The sequence below is a fragment of the Pristis pectinata genome, chromosome 26, assembly GCF_009764475.1.
Source record: "Pristis pectinata isolate sPriPec2 chromosome 26, sPriPec2.1.pri, whole genome shotgun sequence".
In the NCBI taxonomy this organism is placed as follows: domain Eukaryota; kingdom Metazoa; phylum Chordata; class Chondrichthyes; order Rhinopristiformes; family Pristidae; genus Pristis; species Pristis pectinata.
The window spans coordinates 21,920,892-21,938,860 of NC_067430.1; the positions used below are offsets into that span (position 1 = coordinate 21,920,892).

General features: G+C 39.3%; 1 protein-coding gene across 1 annotated transcript in view; it reads left to right on the plus strand.

Moving 5' to 3' along the window:
• The window catches only part of wrap73 (WD repeat containing, antisense to TP73), a 36,701-nt gene that overhangs the window by 13,292 nt on the left and 5,440 nt on the right, over positions 1-17,969 (plus strand). The window contains exons 4-8 of the mRNA XM_052039275.1: positions 6,445-6,517; positions 8,705-8,808; positions 9,571-9,657; positions 10,467-10,601; positions 14,846-14,923. Of these exons, the coding sequence (XP_051895235.1) occupies positions 6,445-6,517; positions 8,705-8,808; positions 9,571-9,657; positions 10,467-10,601; positions 14,846-14,923 (477 nt within the window). The remainder of the gene's footprint in view (positions 1-6,444; positions 6,518-8,704; positions 8,809-9,570; positions 9,658-10,466; positions 10,602-14,845; positions 14,924-17,969) is intronic.

The following is a 17,969-nucleotide window of genomic DNA, read 5'->3' on the forward strand; positions in this document are numbered from 1 at the left end:
TTGTGAGGTAGATGTCAATTGCATTACCAGAGGCTCCTGCATGCTGTTGTGTGATAGCCTGAAAATGCTAGCTAATATTTTGTTCTGTTTCCTTGTACTCTAACCTGAAAATGGTTTCCTTGCCCAAAAGTTCAGGCAACCCTGCACGATCAAACTGAAGATATAATTAGTTAATTAGGCAATGGGAAATGCTCAGGAGTTCTTGGCTCCGGTGTGTATAGTAGGATAGAATGGGGAAGTAGAGTTGTTGGTCCTATCGTGCTGTACTTGCTACTCTCAAACACCATTGTCTTCACCTGTCATTTTCTGTGTTATTTGTCAATGTCTAATTCTGACTGGATTGGTGAAGAGAAGAATGCCTTGGTTAGACTAGAGTTGGGAAACAGGAAGTCTGAACTGGAATACAATTACTGCTCACTTACCCTGGCCCTATTCTTGTCCTCAATTTTTTTCAAGCACACAATTTTTGTGTGGAAACACATTGGCCTTAGAATATATTCATTGTCTTTTTGTTTTGATTCTTTGCCTTAGAAGCAAGAATATCTTGGTCAAATTATTTAGGGGTTTGATTGGACCTCACCCAAGTGTTGTCTGTAGTTTTGGTCTGATAAAATTCGACAAGCTGGATACAGAAGAAGTTTGTCATTAATGGGGAACTAGAACCAGGGGTCACTGTCTTGGGATATGTGGTTAGCCATTAAGCAATGAGTTGAGGAGAAAATTCTTAAGAGGGTGGTGAATCTGTGGAAGTCTTGACCAGAAAGCCATAGAGACCAAGTCACTGAATATATTTATGAAACAGATTTCAAAACATACAAAGCATCAAAGGATATGAAGAGAGAGGGGGCATATTAGATTAAGTTAGAGGATCAACCATGATCATATTGAATACTGGAGCACATTAAAAGGGCTGAATGGTTAACACCTGCAATTTTTCTATGTTTGTCTGTTTGCTTATCATTCCTTCATCTTGTTTAGTCACACTTGCATACCTCTTGGGGTCGGTGTCCATGTTCCAGAGATTTGTCTTTTTATTTGAGATGTCACGAGAATCACAGAATTGTGATCTTGGGTTGTATTACTTTTCTAAATTCATATTGTGGTAATGTGAGATCTTGGTTTGAATGATGCAGTTATAAATGGTGATTCATGTCTGAAAATCCATAGACCATTCCCCTGCATCATAACCTAAAACAAGCATCACATATGACATTCTGACGACCTTGCGTCAGTCAGTTAAAGCTGACTGGTTTGTGGCTATTTATTTTGCTCAACCTAATAATTATAGCACTTTTTTTTCATGACTGCTTAATAGGTCTCCTTTAAGGCTTATAAAAATTACTATTCCGTTCTCTACCATCTTCTGGCCCCAGTCTTTCAAAAGTTTCCAAATGTAGTTGAAATGGGGAGATATTGCAAACCTAGCAAGAATTGTTTTTGAAGATTTGAGATCAATGGGTTTCTGCTGTATAGTTTTTTTTTAAATGTTCAAGATGTTATTTGGTGCACTTGGGTAGATGCAGAAGGATCCATAGCAGCAAATAAAGTAAGCAGATGAATGCTCCAGGTATCCAAGTAATATCTGTGAGGTAATTCACTTAAATGCTGCAAAGGGGTTAGCTTTCACATTTACCATAATGCTACTATGACTTAACCTCACACCAAAAATACAATATTTTTGAACTTATGGAAGATTGTACAAATGTTATCTTGTTTTCAAAACTAGTAAATTTGCTGGCTTGCATAGTCTGATCACACATTGCATAGCCTATAAGGTCCTTTTGTATTCTAGTTCAGAGTTAATGTACACAGAAATTTAATGCCCTAAACACTTAAATAGGCAGGGCATAGAGGAAATGGTTCTAATGTGGTCAGAATGGATGTGGTCGGCCAAAGAGCCTGTTTCTGTGCTCTCTGACTTTAACATATATCTGAGCCTCTGTAGTTTCAGCAGCTGTTTAATCTACTAAAATAATTTGTACTTAGATTTTGGTGAAAGGAGTGAACTTCTGGAGTTGACTTTATAGAAATGTTTCAGTTTGCTATAGGTTAAGTAGAATTGTTTCCACACAGGCTATTAAATACAAGTAGTTATCTTTGGAAGGTCGTTGAGTTTGGACACGTTCTGAATGGTGGCAAGAGTTTGATAGAAATCAGGAAGGTGGAGTTGAGTTTAAACAAAAGGCAGTATCACTGTCTTAATCCTAAAATGTCCTACAATCCTTTCACTTATCAACAAAGTTCATGAAGATTATGTTTAATTTACTTTTCTCTCTCCGTGTACCCATTAGCTGATGTGAGCTGATGCTGGTTAGAGGTATTGAATGATGATATGCATTGCTTTTATTCCAGGAAAAATAAAATCAACTGGTTATTTCTTTTTATTATAGTTCTTACCACTCTGTACAAAAAAGAATTGCTGGAGTTTTCTGACTGTAAATTTGTGGTGGAAATGAAAATATACCTGTAATAGAAACTTTAGGAGTGAAAAACTGAAGAGCAAATCACCTTGGAATAAACTGATTTATCTCCCAAGAATTAACAAGTCTGGGAAAAAATGATTTGCAAAATTTTGGCCAATCTACAGTAGCAGTAGAGGAAAATGATGGGTTCAATAATGGCATTAAATATTTCATTGTTTGTAACTATGTGGCACCTTGCTGTTCACCCACAGGGAGGAAAACCCTCTGACTTCATTCTTGTCAGGGGTGCATCCTCCCTGTGAGTGATGATTCCAGTGGTGCCAGGCACTTAGTCTGAGTTTACCCTGTTCGTTGTTTCTTTTGTTGTTGGGACAACACAATGACTGCCTGGCAGGAGCCCAGTCATGAACAATGGGATTTGAGCAGTGAAGCTTGCTCCTGTCCTTCATGTACTGTCAAGCCCCTCTGCTACCATCCTGGCTGATTGTCTAATTTATCAAATGCAACATTGGCCTTTTCCTGTAGATTCTGAGCTGTATACAATTAAACTTGCCCTGCATCATGAAGGCTGGATTAACATCATGAGACCTGCCATCTCCTGCAGCCATGAAATACTCTGTAATCCCTCTGTGTGTGGTGGTTGTTACATACTGACTTTACCGATTGAGCCATCAAGGAAGTCAATTTAAAATTTTTCAATTGGAGCATAAGTTTGAGGATTGCAATGGTACAAAGTTAATTTGTAGAAAACAATGCACATGTTCTTGCATTGTCTCCAAATCAAAACTAGTGGAATTGAAATGAGATAGGAAATGCATTCAAAGCCACTCTTATATCAAATGCTTTGTGTTGTGGAATGTTTACTGCATAATCCAGTAAAATCCCACGCTGACAGACATGGCTATGAAAAGAGACCTTCTGACTGAGCAGAGTCTGGTTCACTAATGGAAGGTTATTTGAGCTTTTTTTTTATAATTGTTATTTTGTACAGTGGTTACCAGCACTGCACCTGTTGGAATGCTTCAGCAGCAGTCATTGGTGCCAATCAGCCCCGAGGTATATTAGCCTCTGACGTTATTGACATATTATAAAACAAACTTGCAAGTTCAAGCTACATCTTGGACAAGGCAGACTGTCTCATTTTGATAAGAATCTTTCATTTATATTGAGCTTTTTGTGTTCCTTTCAGGACATCCAAAAGTGCTTTGCAGCCAATGAAGTACTTTTAAAAAGAGTTGTCACAGATTAAAATGGGAAATGTAGCAGTAAGTTAATACATGGGAAATTCCCATAGGCAACAATGTAATTGTAATCTGATTGTCTATGTTTGAGTTTATTGTAAGGTATGAAATGACATTGGCACTCTGCATAAACTTGAAGTGATGCTTCTTCGGAATGGACTGGTAGAAAGGAACTTGGCACAGTTTCTCATATTCCCTTTTGCCATATGCATTTCAGCCTATTGAGTCTATCCTAGCCCTCGGAGCAATTCCATTCCCCCACTTCCTAATAACCTAATCTCTCTCATACATGTCTCATAACACTTTTCTTTCAACCCCCCCCCCCCCCCCCCCCCCCCAAAAAAAAAGCCCGATGCATCCGCCTACCATCTACACTATGGGTAACAGTAGCCATTTAACCTAACAGCCAGCACATCTTTGGGATATGGGTGGAAACAGTTGGGAAATTCAGACACTCAAACTCCACACACAATACAAGTGGTCAGAAATTAACCCCAATCACTGGAGCTGTGAGACAGCTGCACAACCAGCAGTGTTATTGTGCTGTCCATTTGACAAAAATCAAAATATTATGCTACTTTATATTTCAATATTTTTCAATTAAAACACCAACCCCTGACTTTCCACCTGTTTTGAGGTTCGTCTTTTTTTTTACCTGTACTGCACTTTCTCTAACTGTAACATTATATTCTGCATCCTATTGTTGTTTTCTTTTGTACTACCTCGATGTACTTGTGTTTGAAATGATCTGTCTGGATGGCATGCAAGACAAAGCTTTTCACTGTACCTCTGTACATGTGACAATAACAAACCAATTACCAATTTTTTTCACTTGTATATTAGTGATTTTCAGATTTCCATCTTAAATGACACCGCACCATAGCTTGTTCATTTGGACTTAACTGTGGTATAGCACAAAGTGAGTAGTTAGTTGTGAATCTTTTAAATTCTCTACCCTAAAAAGTGGTGGAGGTAGAGTCATTGAATATATTCAAGGTGGGGATTGGGGAAATCTTCTAAGCAAAAAAGTTGAGGGGTATTGGGAGAGTGGGAATGGTGTGGAGGCCAAAATTGGTGGAATAGGCTCAAGGGGCTGACTAAAAATACTGTGGAAAATGGTAATAGCACTACTAATTTATGGCCACCAGAAAAGGCCAGCTTCACTTAAGTGAGTTATAATTTGAAGTTTGTAATTTTAAGAGTTGTATTCCCTTTGTTCATTGCTCTTTCTCTAAGTGCATGACCATTCATCTTGGCTGAATTTCACTAAAGTTTGAAGCATAATCCTTCCTTGATTGTACTGGTCAAAGTTTGGCATTCTTCAAATGGTACAAGGTCTAGCTATACTGAGTTACCATATTTGGACAATGTCAGCAACTTGTATTCTATTTTAAAAGTGGTTGTATAATGGCACAATTCAGGATCACTTTCTCTTCTGAAACAACAGCTGAGAGCTCTGCAGCTGAAATTAAAATGTCTTGTGTTCAGTTTTTTAAAATCCTCTTTTTAAAAAAAAATCCTTTTATTTTACAGTATCAGGATGTCTTGAAATTTAATAAACTTGTAAATAAGGGTATAATTTTGAGTTTTATCCGTGGTATGTTACCGGCAAAACACTTTTGCCTCTCTTCCCCTAATGTGCGCATGCATGCACCTCACATGCACACTCTGTTCATCTCTCATGAAGCTGCTGATACTACTGGTGAAGGGGTTCCATTGGCAGAAGTCAGTCGTCAGTGACTTTAGGTAAATCGCCATAATCTTAAACTGAGCAAGGCAGCAGGGATGTTCATGATTTTGGCTTCACCCACATTGTTTTACACTAGTATTTTTTTTCCCCCAAAATATGTTGGACTCGAGACTGTCCCTTTTGTGTTACTTCCAAAACTGCTATGCCCAAAGCCAACTGGTGGAGATTGGTTCACTTGACCTATGTTAAGAATCAACTTTGGAGTATGTTTTGGTTCATTACTATCTTCATGTGTAGCCACTGCTGGAGGGGAGTTGGTGGTGTGTAAGCTGCCCTATAGCTGACAATATTTTTTTTAAATTAATGCCTTTGTGTTGCTAGCATTGTTGTAAGCTGAAAATCTCCTCAAAGTCATTGCATCAGTATTCCATGTGGGTGGTTGTTTATGGATTGTTTTCTGTATATTCATTTGGGTAAATAGAAATTCTGTGCTGCAAGTTAAATTGTGGGAGGACTTTTAATTATGTGCTAGCAGATTTTTATGAACCCTTTGGTAACTCAGCAGGTTACAGAATCCCAAATTGTTCAACAGAAATTTGTTATTACTGCTTCCTTTTCTGAGAATTAACTGTTTGCATTTGATCTGTTCACCCTTCAGCATATTGCCTGGTTGGCCATTCTTAGTGAGTGAGTGCCAACAAGACCACAATATTTGATCTAACTCTGACGACTTCAACTTTTTCCCCTTCCCCATTCCCTAGCACAAGGTTTTGGAATAACTTGTAGCATCCTTTATACAGGTTGAGCTAATTTAACATAGTGCTCCTACATTTCCGCTCAGAACTATCTGTCTGTTATTTGTCTTTAGGTTAAAAATATCACATTAAGGTTAGTAGATTAATGGGCAGGGTGCTGCAAATCACATCTTTGCATAACATCTTGTAATTTCAGCTTTGAGATGGGATTTATTATTCATTGTGGAAATGTAGTCGGCAGGCCTGCACAGATTAACTTCTGCGGGGTCACATTTGGGTCCCCTGCATTCTCCACTTGCTGCACCAATGAAATAAATGTTTATCTTTCTTGACAGCTGAGAATCACTGTCTGGTCGTTGTGCACCAAATCTGTATCTTATATCAAGTATCCCAAAGCTTGTCAGCATGGTAAGTAGAGGAACAATGTCCTTTCAAAGGACAACAGAAGTGTTAATCTTGTGGAATTAAGGACAAATGTAAACTCTTTATAGTCTGTATGTACTTTAGTCCAGGATTTATTTACTATATGTTTTGCTATTATTTGTGGGACATTTCCTAATCCCATTTAGTGGGTGAAGGTTGGCAATTTTACATTGTTGTCTGTCAGTAAGGAAGTGATGGAATTATAAATGGTAGAGAAGGTGGAATATGAAAGAACTTCCCAGAGAATCCTCGTGTGCCACATTACTTCAGGTATAATGGGTACTTCAGATTGATTGTAGTTTTTTCCACCATGAAACTTTGATTTTAAACAGACTGCTTATTGAAGAAGGTGAGTTTCCTAAGGAGGAACAATTGAATATCTGCCTGTTTGGACTACTGCACACCTGTCTTAGAGGCTGTAGCAATGTAGAATTGAAGGGACAGGGGAGAAGTAAAGAATCAGCATGGTTGAGAATCAAATGGCTTAGAAGTAAGCAAAATCTGGATTACTTGAATTTGTTAATGGATCTAATTATACATTGGAATCTTTGCCATCAGTTTCAAAGTTGAGATTATTTTATGCATAAGTACATCTATGTACAAGTGCAATGAAAAACTTGCAGCAGCATCACAGGTACATAGATTCATATAAGTAGCATTCACAAGAAAAACAAAAGTTAACATGATGTACAATTTAAACAAGAACAAAACACAATTAGAACAAAAAGTCTCCATTTTAGGGCAAAGTGATAAGTGGTCAGTGTTGCTAAACTGCAGTGATGATTAGGGTTTTGCCGGTTGGTTCAAGAACCGAATGGTTAAAGGGAAGTAGCTGTTCTTGAACCTGGTGGTGTGGGACTCCAGGCTTGTGGGGATCTTTGGATGTTGCTGCCTTGAGGCAACCTTTATTTTTGTCTCCTAACCAACTAGAGAATAGTTGTGAAATACCATCTTTTACCACCAGGTGACTGCGAATACTTTGAATTATCTTTTGGCTTTGAAAGGTTAGGCAGCAGCAAAACCAGCCACTTGGCCCAACCATGCTGCCATTTGTACTCCCATTCTACAATGTTTAACTATATCAGCATATCCTTCCCTTCCTTTCTGCTTCAAGTTCTTATTTTTTTAATGTTTCTGGATTATCACAAGTATCCTATGTCATAGAGCATTCAGCATTCTTGCCTTCCGGGCAAAAATTTCTTCTGGATTCCTTAGTGACTATTTACGGACCTTAGTGGTCACATCATGTTACATCACTTTTCCAACTACCCTATCAAGCCTTTGTATTCTAGATTAGGTTTGGATAACCTTGAAGAACCTATCAGCTTGTCAACAAAGACTGATGTGCTGGTTAAGAATGAACATTATTATTAACTGCTTTATGGAATAGATCATATGTGCATTAACATCCACTGGTTTTTGATAAAATGTGTCTCAGAAGACTCTTATCTTTTCTTTGAGCCGCTGTAATTTATGACAATATGAGGAAGAGCTCTTGTAGATATTCTTGCATTGCTATAATTTGAAACTCCAGAACTCATGTTAGTTTCAGTGGGTCCAAAAAAGAATGTAAAAACAAGTTTGAACTAATCTTGTGTGGCTTGTTAGCTAAACTGATCCATGATTGCTGCTTTTGTACAATAATTGGTTTTGGAATCCCAGAACTAGGGTACAGAGCTAGGTAGGGATGAGGCCCAAGCATGAACACAAGTAATTTGCCTACCTGGCAGGTCCCCAGTGTGGCACTGTACTGGGAAGACCAGATAATCTCAGGAATTTTCAACCAGGATAAAGTAGTTCAAGTTCTTCTGGAATGGTCAAGATAATCTCTTTCTGGGATGTAAAAGAGACGTGTGCCTGGTTGACTTTCAGGACTAATGTGAAATAGCCCCCAAATGGTATTATGTTGAACTCTTTTGGATGGGAAGGAATCTATTTTGCAGTTGCATAATGCCATTAAGTTTCTAAATACTTGTCTTAAGATAATATTAAAAATTCTTTTCAAAAAGCTATGATTAAACATTCAGTTCCATCAGGGCTTTAGTGTAACCATAATCAACTGTAGGTGATTAATTGTGTTTTAGGAATTTTACTCATGTAATTGCATAAAACCTTAAGGTCTTGACGATCTAATAAAATGCCGTGTATTAAATTCTTCTTTGTGACCTCCAGGGATGGATTTCACCAAGGATGGCCGCTACATGGCGCTGGCAGAGAGACGGGACTGCAAGGATTACATCAGTATCTTCGTGTGCAGTGAGCTGCAGCTGCTGCGGGTAATTAACTTCATTTATAAAAACACACACATTGTTCCTTATTCAGAGTGGTGAGACACATTACTAATCTTTACACTGTGCTGTTCTGGACCCATCAGGTAAAATTGTGCCCGATTTTAGAAAGTTAAATTTCAATACACCTATAAAATTCTAATTTTTCAAAGTGCAAAAATACATACCAAAGTCTATTTTTGGTTTGCTGTAAGTAAAGTCTTTTTAAAAAGTTTATTAAGGTAAAGCATTTGTAGTGCTAGAAAATAGAATGTTTTTGTTTTTCTTGCCCCATTTTCAGCCATATTTGTGTCATGGAGTTTGAATCGTGGACAGACAGGTTAAGTGGGAGTGACACTATTATTTCTGTTCGTCCAAATCAATTCGTATTGTGCCAGTGGGAAACTTCTAATTTATTTCTCCAAGCCATCTGAATTTTGTTACTTTACCACACTTGAACTTGGGTTGGCCCAGAGTTTTTCTGCGTTAATCTGGGTTGGATTTAAACTATTATTGGATTTAAGCTATTATGCAACCTGCTACATAATGTAGCAATTTATTTGTCTGTATCACTATACTATGCTGCACCTCCCAGCAGCTTCATTTCACAAATTGTACAATCCTGGGAATTGAATGTAACATCATTCTGGTATTACCTTCCGGTATTCCTGTAAATGATATGAAGTAAATATCTGTTTAAAGTCGGCTTTCCTGAAGTTAATGTGGTAAATGCCTTCACTTTTATCATTAAGCTTTCATGTGTAATTTCAGCACTTTGAAACTGAGACTCAGGACCTCGCTGGTATTGAATTTTCACCCAATGGCTGTGTGCTGGCAGTCTGGGACTCCTGTTTGGAGGTGAGTAGCTCCTCTGGGGGGGGGTGGGGGGGGTGCGGGGTTGGAATGAAAGATTACTGTCCTTAAAAATAACTACATTTTTTGAAGTAAAGTCTACCAATCAACAAGAACTGGTTAACATGGAGTTCTTGGCCTTTTAATAGAAAAGAATTTGAAATGTTAAAATAACATCAACTTGGGAGAGCTTGGATTTGTCCTCAAATATCAGCCCCGATTCAGTGATAACATAATTGCTTCTGAACAAGGAGGTTATGGGTCCAGACCCTAATTCCATAATCTAGGATAATGTCATCACTGTACTGAGACGTTGAACACAAGATATGTCAGTGCTTCCAAGTGGATGTTAGCAGGTACTATTGAAGAACAAGGAGTTCTGATGTTTTGGCCAACATTTATCCCTTCAATTAAAGTCACTTTTAAGTGCACTTCCAAATAATGTAGCTTGCTTATCGATGAAACTTTTTGAAATTGTCTGTCTTCCCACATTTCTAATGATATGTCAATGATAGTAGCTTTCAAAGTATTCATTGGATGAAAAATAGTTTGAATATACTGAAGATCTGAAATATGGTGGAGAGATGCAAGATTATTTTAAACCTTAATGGCAAAGGGTAGGAGTTGGCAGAAAGAATACAGGTTTCTGAGAATTGACTTCCTCTCTGCTGCTCTCAGCTCTTAAATGAAATTCCTTTTGTTTATTTAAAATACTCGGTGTGCGAATTTTGATATAAAATTGCTTTGTTTTTTCCACTTTGCCGCCACCACACTTTCCACCCTGAATACTGAGTAAGCTATTTTGTTCCTTCCAGTATAAAGTCCTTTTATTCTCATTGGATGGGCGCTTGCTGTCCACCTACAGTGCATATGAGTGGTCTCTTGGTGTGAAATCTGTTGCATGGAGTCCAAGCAGCCAGTTTCTGGCCATTGGTAGCTATGATGAAAAGGTAAGACATATGAAATGGATCCATGAAGTTAATAGCTAACTAGCAAGTCTTGTCAGAAATTGGTGAAAAGGAATGAATGTTAACAATTTCAGAGAGAACTTCTTCACATAACTGCCCTTTGCAATTATGCACTATTTAATGTACAGCACCCGCCCCATGGGACTTCACAGGAAAGTGATGAGACAATAATTGATGCAGAACCAAATAAGTTATTTGGGAGCATGTTACTGAAAACTTTGACAGAAAGGTGTTTTTAGCAAAGCCTTAGAGATGGAGAAGTTTAGAGAGAAAATTGCAGAGCTTGTGGCCTGGATGGATAATGGTGGGGAATCATAATCAAAATTTGCATCGGTGAGACCTGACAAAGATTGGGTGACTGCTTTGTCGAGCACCTTTGCCCTGTGCCGCAACAGTCAGGATCTCCCGGTGGGCAGCCATTTCAATTCCACTTCTCACTCCCATACTGACATATCTATCCATGGCCGCCTCTACTGCCACGTTGAGGCCAGACAGATTGGAGGAGCAACACTTCATATTCTGACTTGGTAGTCTCTAACCTGATGGCATCAACATCAATTTCTCTAACTTCCAATAACCACTCCCCTATGTTTTCCCCTTATTCCCCTCCCCAACCTTCTCTTTCCCCTCCCGTACCCTCATGACCTGCCCCTCCTCCCTCTGGTTCCCCACCTCCTCTTTATTCCATGGTCTAAAGTCCTCATTGGATTCCTTCTTATTCAGCCCTTTGCCTCTTCAACCTATGACCTCACAGCTTCTCAGCTCATTCCCTTTCATTCCCCCCTCCCTGACCCACCTACCTTCCCTCTCATCTATCACCTGCCAGCTTGTGCTCTTCCCCCTCCCCTACCTTTTTATTCTGGCTTCTGCCCTCTTCCTTTCCAGTCCTGATGAAGGGTCTCTACCCGAAATGTTGACTGTTTATTTCCCTCCATATATGCTGTCTGACCTGCTGAGTTCTTGCAGCATTTTGTGTATGTTGCTCCAGATCTCAATGTCTGTAGAATCTCTTGTCTATGTACCTGAATTCAGTACAGATCTTTCATGCTTACAAATGCCTGACTTGTGTACAGCCTGTACATAAAAAAAATGAGCATTTGGGAGACCATATGGATTTGTTGACTGCTGCGGGGCTGCAGGCATCTTCTGCCTTGTGGGAACTTGGTTCATAGCTGCATTTCCAACTTGCAAACTGAACAGTTCAAAGGAATAGAAACCTGCTGTAACCTGGGGATGACCTGTATTGAATCCCAAGGATTGCAACGTACCTAGATGAAAGATGAGATGCTGGTCCTCAAGCTTGTGTTAGGCATCATCAGAATATTTCTTGGAGGCCAAAGGAGAGATCAGTTTCTTTAATTTTCCATCCCACTATGATCTGAATTTGGCTTCCTACACTGTTGCATCAATGCCAAACACAAGCTCAAATAAGCAACCCCTCATCTTCTGTCTGGGCACATGGTAGCCCTTGGCACTCTTGCCTTAAGTTATTGAATTCAATGTAAGATGCTTTATTTTCTCTTCCTACAAATATTATTGAATGTTTTGGTTTCAGATTGTTCCTTTGTCTAATGGTTGCCATTGCCAACTTTGGTCTGACTCGATCACCAACATTTTGTTCTCTTCCTGCAACAAAACACTTTTTTTCCCCCATCTTTCCATTCTGACCTCACACGTTGATTCTGTTGCTCTCCATGGTTGCTGCCTGATTCACTGAGTGCCTCTCACCTTTGCTCCTGTTTCTTTCTAATGGATTAGCTAAAATCAGCCAGATGGCCTCCCTTGGATATATATAATCTAGGATGGGGAAGGCTGTGTTTCAAAATGGGAATCATGAATTTTTATGAAGCATGAATCTACTGTACCATGAAATTGCAGTTTGATTATGTATAGAGGAGACACTGACTGTCTGATTTGTTTCTGACTTCCAATCATCCTATTTAAGTGAGTTATCTAGTCTGATTCCCTATGAATACAGAAGGCTGACCACTTGTAGGAAGTCACTTTCTCAATATTGAATGTTCCTTTGGCAGTTCTAATATCCTGTACTTGTTAAATATATAAATTAGCTGATGGGAGAATCATAACTGGACTTTTGTTTAGCCAATTCATAAGAGCATCTCACCTTGGGTTGCTGTTGTGTTGTCACCATTTTTAAAGGTGATCAGGTGTAATGCAGGTGTTACGTCACATTTGAAATTCCTTATCAAAGCATTATTTTGTGGTGGGGAAAAAGTCTGCTGAAGCATGTCTTAAATGTCATCTTGTGATATCTAACGTTATGGTAAGTAACTTGATGGTGTGACATCCTATGAGAAATGCCACAGGTTTTTTCACCCCAGTTGTGAAGTGAGCACTATGTTAGTCGTAGTGAGAATAAAGGCTTGATATTGCAGCAACAGACAATTTCTGCATTAATGAAAGCTGATCTGAATACTCAAGCTATCTATCTGCCAGAATTGCTTGGAATCTGAGTTCAGAGGTTTCAGTATGGTGCTAATGCTGACATGCAAAAAATGTATGAATTTAATTTTGGCAAGAGGTCTTCTCATGACTGACACTGCTGGCTAGAGTCTGTTCTGAAACACTGACATGCATCTATATATCATCATTGTAATAACAAGGTCCCTGGATCAAATAGTAAGGCATTTGGATCTGAGAGGAAGCAGATGGCAATGGAGTTCAAAAAAGACTTGGCCTTCTGATGGCTTTTCTGGGGTCAATAAGTGCACTATTTCAACAGCACCTGTGAATTTGTTGGATTTATGTTGTAATAAGTCTTTATGCAAGTGGACATTCTTTTTTTGCCTGAAGTGGAATCATTGTCCAATACCTTGGACAATGACTCCACCACTTCAGGGGTACACACTGCCACGTTAATGAGACAAGTCTAGACATACACTAAATATTGAGTCAATTTACGTGAAGCATATATGGGAGACCTGCACAAACTCAAACTAGACTGCACCATAAAAATAGCATGATTTCAAAACAACAGTTTTTTTTTTAAAACACTTCCTCTGCGGTATCAAACTGCAGATATGTACTGTATTGCCAATTAACAATGCACAGAAATTTAACTTGTGCTTTTACAGCTTCCACTATGTTACTGCCCACAAATGAGTTCTGGTTTAAGTCATTGTGCAAAGTGTTTTACTCCTTTCTATGTTTATGTTAATGAAATGAATAGATATCCAAACAGTTTGAGAAGGCAATTCAGATGCTGTTTGTATCAGCTTCATTTTTTAATGTAAAATCTTTAGTTATCTGATTATCAGTCTTTTCCTGTATTTGGACTGCACCACAACATCATACTACAGATGTCTAGATAATGGATGAAAAAGACCAGTCTCTCTCTCCTGTTTCATCGATCCCAAATGTTAAAGTTCCCTCCCCTCATTAACCCTTAATTATAGCATTGCAAGAGTCTGAAATAACTCCATGTTCAAAAATCATGTTTGTACACTAAATGGTGCAAAAATACTTGCAATGGTTCAGCATGTTTGATGAAAAATGGGGCCCATGTGTACCTATTGCTGTCCAGACAGCAATTTATTTTTTAGATTTTGACATCATCAGAAAGTAACTGCAGTTCTGAGTGGTGATGCTGGATATCATGTTCTTAAAATCTTCCTGGTGTAGCGGTTGCTACCGCGGAATAAAACAAGACTCTACTCGGAGGATTGCCAAACAGAACTGGTTTTTTTTCCCACCTTGCGCGGGCCCTTTAAGGGAGAATGTTCCCGCCCAAAACAACCGGCAATGACGTAAGTCCTACGTCATCAGGACTTTCCCGTGCGCGGGTTCTCCCCGTCGCTCAGAAAGACGAGGCCCGCCGCCATCTTGGGCCTCGTCGCTCCGACGCTGTGCGACCCGACTGCCGAGCCGGTTCGCCCGACTAGATGGTGAGTCGCCACACTGGGTTTCTTTCTTAATTAAAATTTACTGTTTCCTTCTAAGCCATTATCTAAAGACTTCTCAAGTCTTTTGACGCCTAAGTTGTCTGAAGCAAAGTGTAATGACCTACAGGCAAAGGATGCTGCTTTGACTTGCAATACTGAGGTAAATAAACCTCCAGAAATGATCTTTATTTTGAAACCAACTTTTTCTAAGATGCAAGGGCCCCTCTTTTTTTGAGAACTTTTGACACTAATTATTGTGAAAAATCCTGGCTGAATTTTGTTATTGGAAGAAATTTTAATCAGAATGATCTAACCATTTATTAGGTAAGAATTTTAAACCATGTGACTTGGAGAAAGATTGTGGAATTGGAACACCTTCCAACCATCAAAGATTCAAAAAGTGTAAGTAAGAGTGGTTCTTTCTAAATTAAGGGGTAGGGATTGGGTTGCTTGAACTTAAAGGACATATTTGGGTTAGAAAACTGCTGATTTGATAGTACCTGAAGGTTTGAACAAATACCTCACTGATACTCCAGTATGTTAGTGGTACTAGTACTCCAGCATAATAGATGTTAAGTGGTTGGGCCATTAAACTAAATCCCATATGCCTGTTTCAGAGATCTGAAATAGCCAATGACGCTCTCAAAATAAGAGTAGGGAGTTCTTTGGTTAATTTGGTTAAAGTTTATTCTACAGCCAAAATCACCGCAAAAAAAAAAGATATCTATCTCATTATTGTCTATGAATGTTGGTAATGTAGAATAACTGTACTTGGCAACATAAATCACTGAAATTTAATAATTTTTATGAAGAACTTTAAGATAGCTGACATTCAAATTATTAATATAACATCTATCAATCTAACAATGACATTTGTGATGCCAGTTAAGTTGCTTTTAAGTTCTGTAACAAATAGCATAGCCAAATTGTTACTGAAATATTTGTGAGCTAGAGTTGTAATTTTCTGCTACTGGACTATATTGCAGTATAGTCCACTGAACAAATGTGCACGATTAGCAGTCTGAATGGTGACAGTCAAACATTTGTTTAGGGACCACTTGCATGGTATTCTGGATAGGTTTATCCCTCAGACAGACAGGGAAAGGAAAGTAGGGTGAAGTAACCATGGTTGACGAGGTGGAACATTTAGTCAAGAGGAAGAAGGAAGCATACTTAAAGTTTAGGAAGCAAAAATCAGACAGGGCTCTCGAGAGTTGTAAGGTAGCCAGGAAGGAGCTTAAGAAGGGACTTGGGAGAGCTGGAAGGGAATGTGAGAAGGCCTTAGCGAGGTAGGATTAAGGAAAACCCCAAGGCGTTCTACATGTACGTGAAGAACAGGAGGATGACTAGAGTTAGGGTAGGGATAAAGGGGGAAACATGCCTGGAGGTAGGGGAGATTCTTAATGAATACTTCAGTGTTCACCAGTGAGAAGGATTTTGATGAATGTGATGTCAGTGTAGGACAGGCTAATGTGCTGGAGCATCTTATGGTTAAGAAAGAGACAGTGTTGGAGCTTCCAAAAAACATTAGGATAGATAAGTCCCTGGGGCCAGATGGGATATACCCCAGGTTACTATGGGAAGAGATTGGGGTGTTGACAATGATCTTTGCATCCTCCCTGGCTACAGGAGTGGTACTAGAGAATTGGAGGATGGCAGATCGTGTTCAAGAAAGGTAATGGGTATAATCCTGGGAATTATAGACCAGTGAGTCTATGTCAGTGGTGGGCAAATTATTGGAGAGGATTCTTAAGAGACAGGATTTGCGAGCACTTGAAGCATAATCTTATTAGGGATAGTCAGCATGGCTTTGTGAGGGGCAGGTCTTGCCTCACGAGCTTAATTGAGTTTTTTTTTGAGGAGGTGACAAAATGTATTGAAGGTAGAACAGTGGATGTGGTGTACATGGATTTTTAGTAAGGTGTCTGATAATGTTCCCCATGGTAGGTTCATCCAGGAAGTCATGAGGCATGAGATCTATGGAAACTTGGCTGATTGGATTCAGAATTATCTTGCCCACAGAAAGCAGAGGGTGGTGGTAGATGGAGCTTGTTCTGCCTGGAGATCAGTGAATAGTGATCCACAGGAATCTGTTCTGGGACCCCTGCTCTTTGTAATTTTTATAAATGACTTGGATGAGGAAGTGGATTAGCAAGTTTGCAGATGACACTAAGGTTGGTGGTGGTGTGGATAGTGTAGAAGGTTGTCATGGGGTACAATGGGATAGAGACAGGACGCAGAGATGTGGCAGATGGAGTTCAATCTGGATAAATGTGAAATGATACACTTTGGAAGATCGAATTCTGCCATCAAATACAAGGTTAATGGCAGGATTCTTAGCAGTGTGGAGGAACAGAGGGATCTTGGGGTCCAAGTACATAGATCCCTCGAAGTTGCTGTGCAAGTTGATAGGGTGGTTAAGAAGGTGTATGGTGTGCTGGCCTTCATTAATCAGGGGATTGAGTTCAAGAACTGTGAGCTAATTTTGTAGCTCTATTAAACCCTGGTTAGACCAGCCCTAGAGTATTGTGTTCAGTTCTGGTCGTCTCATTATCGGAAGGATGTGGAAACTTTAAAGAGGGTGCAGAGGAGATTTACCAGGATGCTGCCTGGATTAGAGAACATGTCTTATGAGGAAAGGTTGAGCGAGCTAGGGCTTTTCTTTGAAGTGCAGGAGGATGAGAGGTGACTTGATAGAGGTGTATAAGTTTGAGAGGCATAAATAGAGTGGACAGCTAGCACCTTTTTCCCAGGGTGGCAATGGCCAATACCAGAGGATCAGTTTAAGGTGAGTGGAGGAAAGTTTAGGGGAGATGTCAGAAGTAGGTTTTTCCCCTACAGTGGGTGCGTAGAACGCACTGTTGGGGGTGGTGGTAGAGGCTCATACAATAGGCACATTTAAGAGACTCTTAGGCACATGGATGTAAGGAAAATGGAGAGTTATGGGCTGTATAGGAGGGAAGGGTTAGATTGATCATGGAGTAGGTTTGTATTGGTTGGCACAATATCGTGGGCTGAAGGGCCTGTACTGTGCTGTACTGTTTATGTTCTATGAACATGTACAGGGGAACATTTGCTTCCTTCTACAATTGAGATTTACTCTGTGTTGTAAATCTGCTTGTTTGATGTTCAGAATAATGAGAAAATTTGATTTATTTTGATCAGTAGCAGGAATTCTGATTCAACCACATTGAAAGAAAAGCTGTGATTTTATGCATATAGTGTATGGAACAATATTGGAAAACATAGAGACTACCTGTTCCACAGAAGTATGGGAGATGCTGTTTTGAATGTCTCCCACTCTAGGTGAAACTGCAAAATTTTAAATCACTAAATTAAGCAAGAATCAACTCGGTAGAAAAGCAGATCATTTGGAATCTTAGGCTGTAATTAACTAAGTTCTGGAGTACCACATCTTTGTATGTAAATGGACATGGCAGTCTCCATG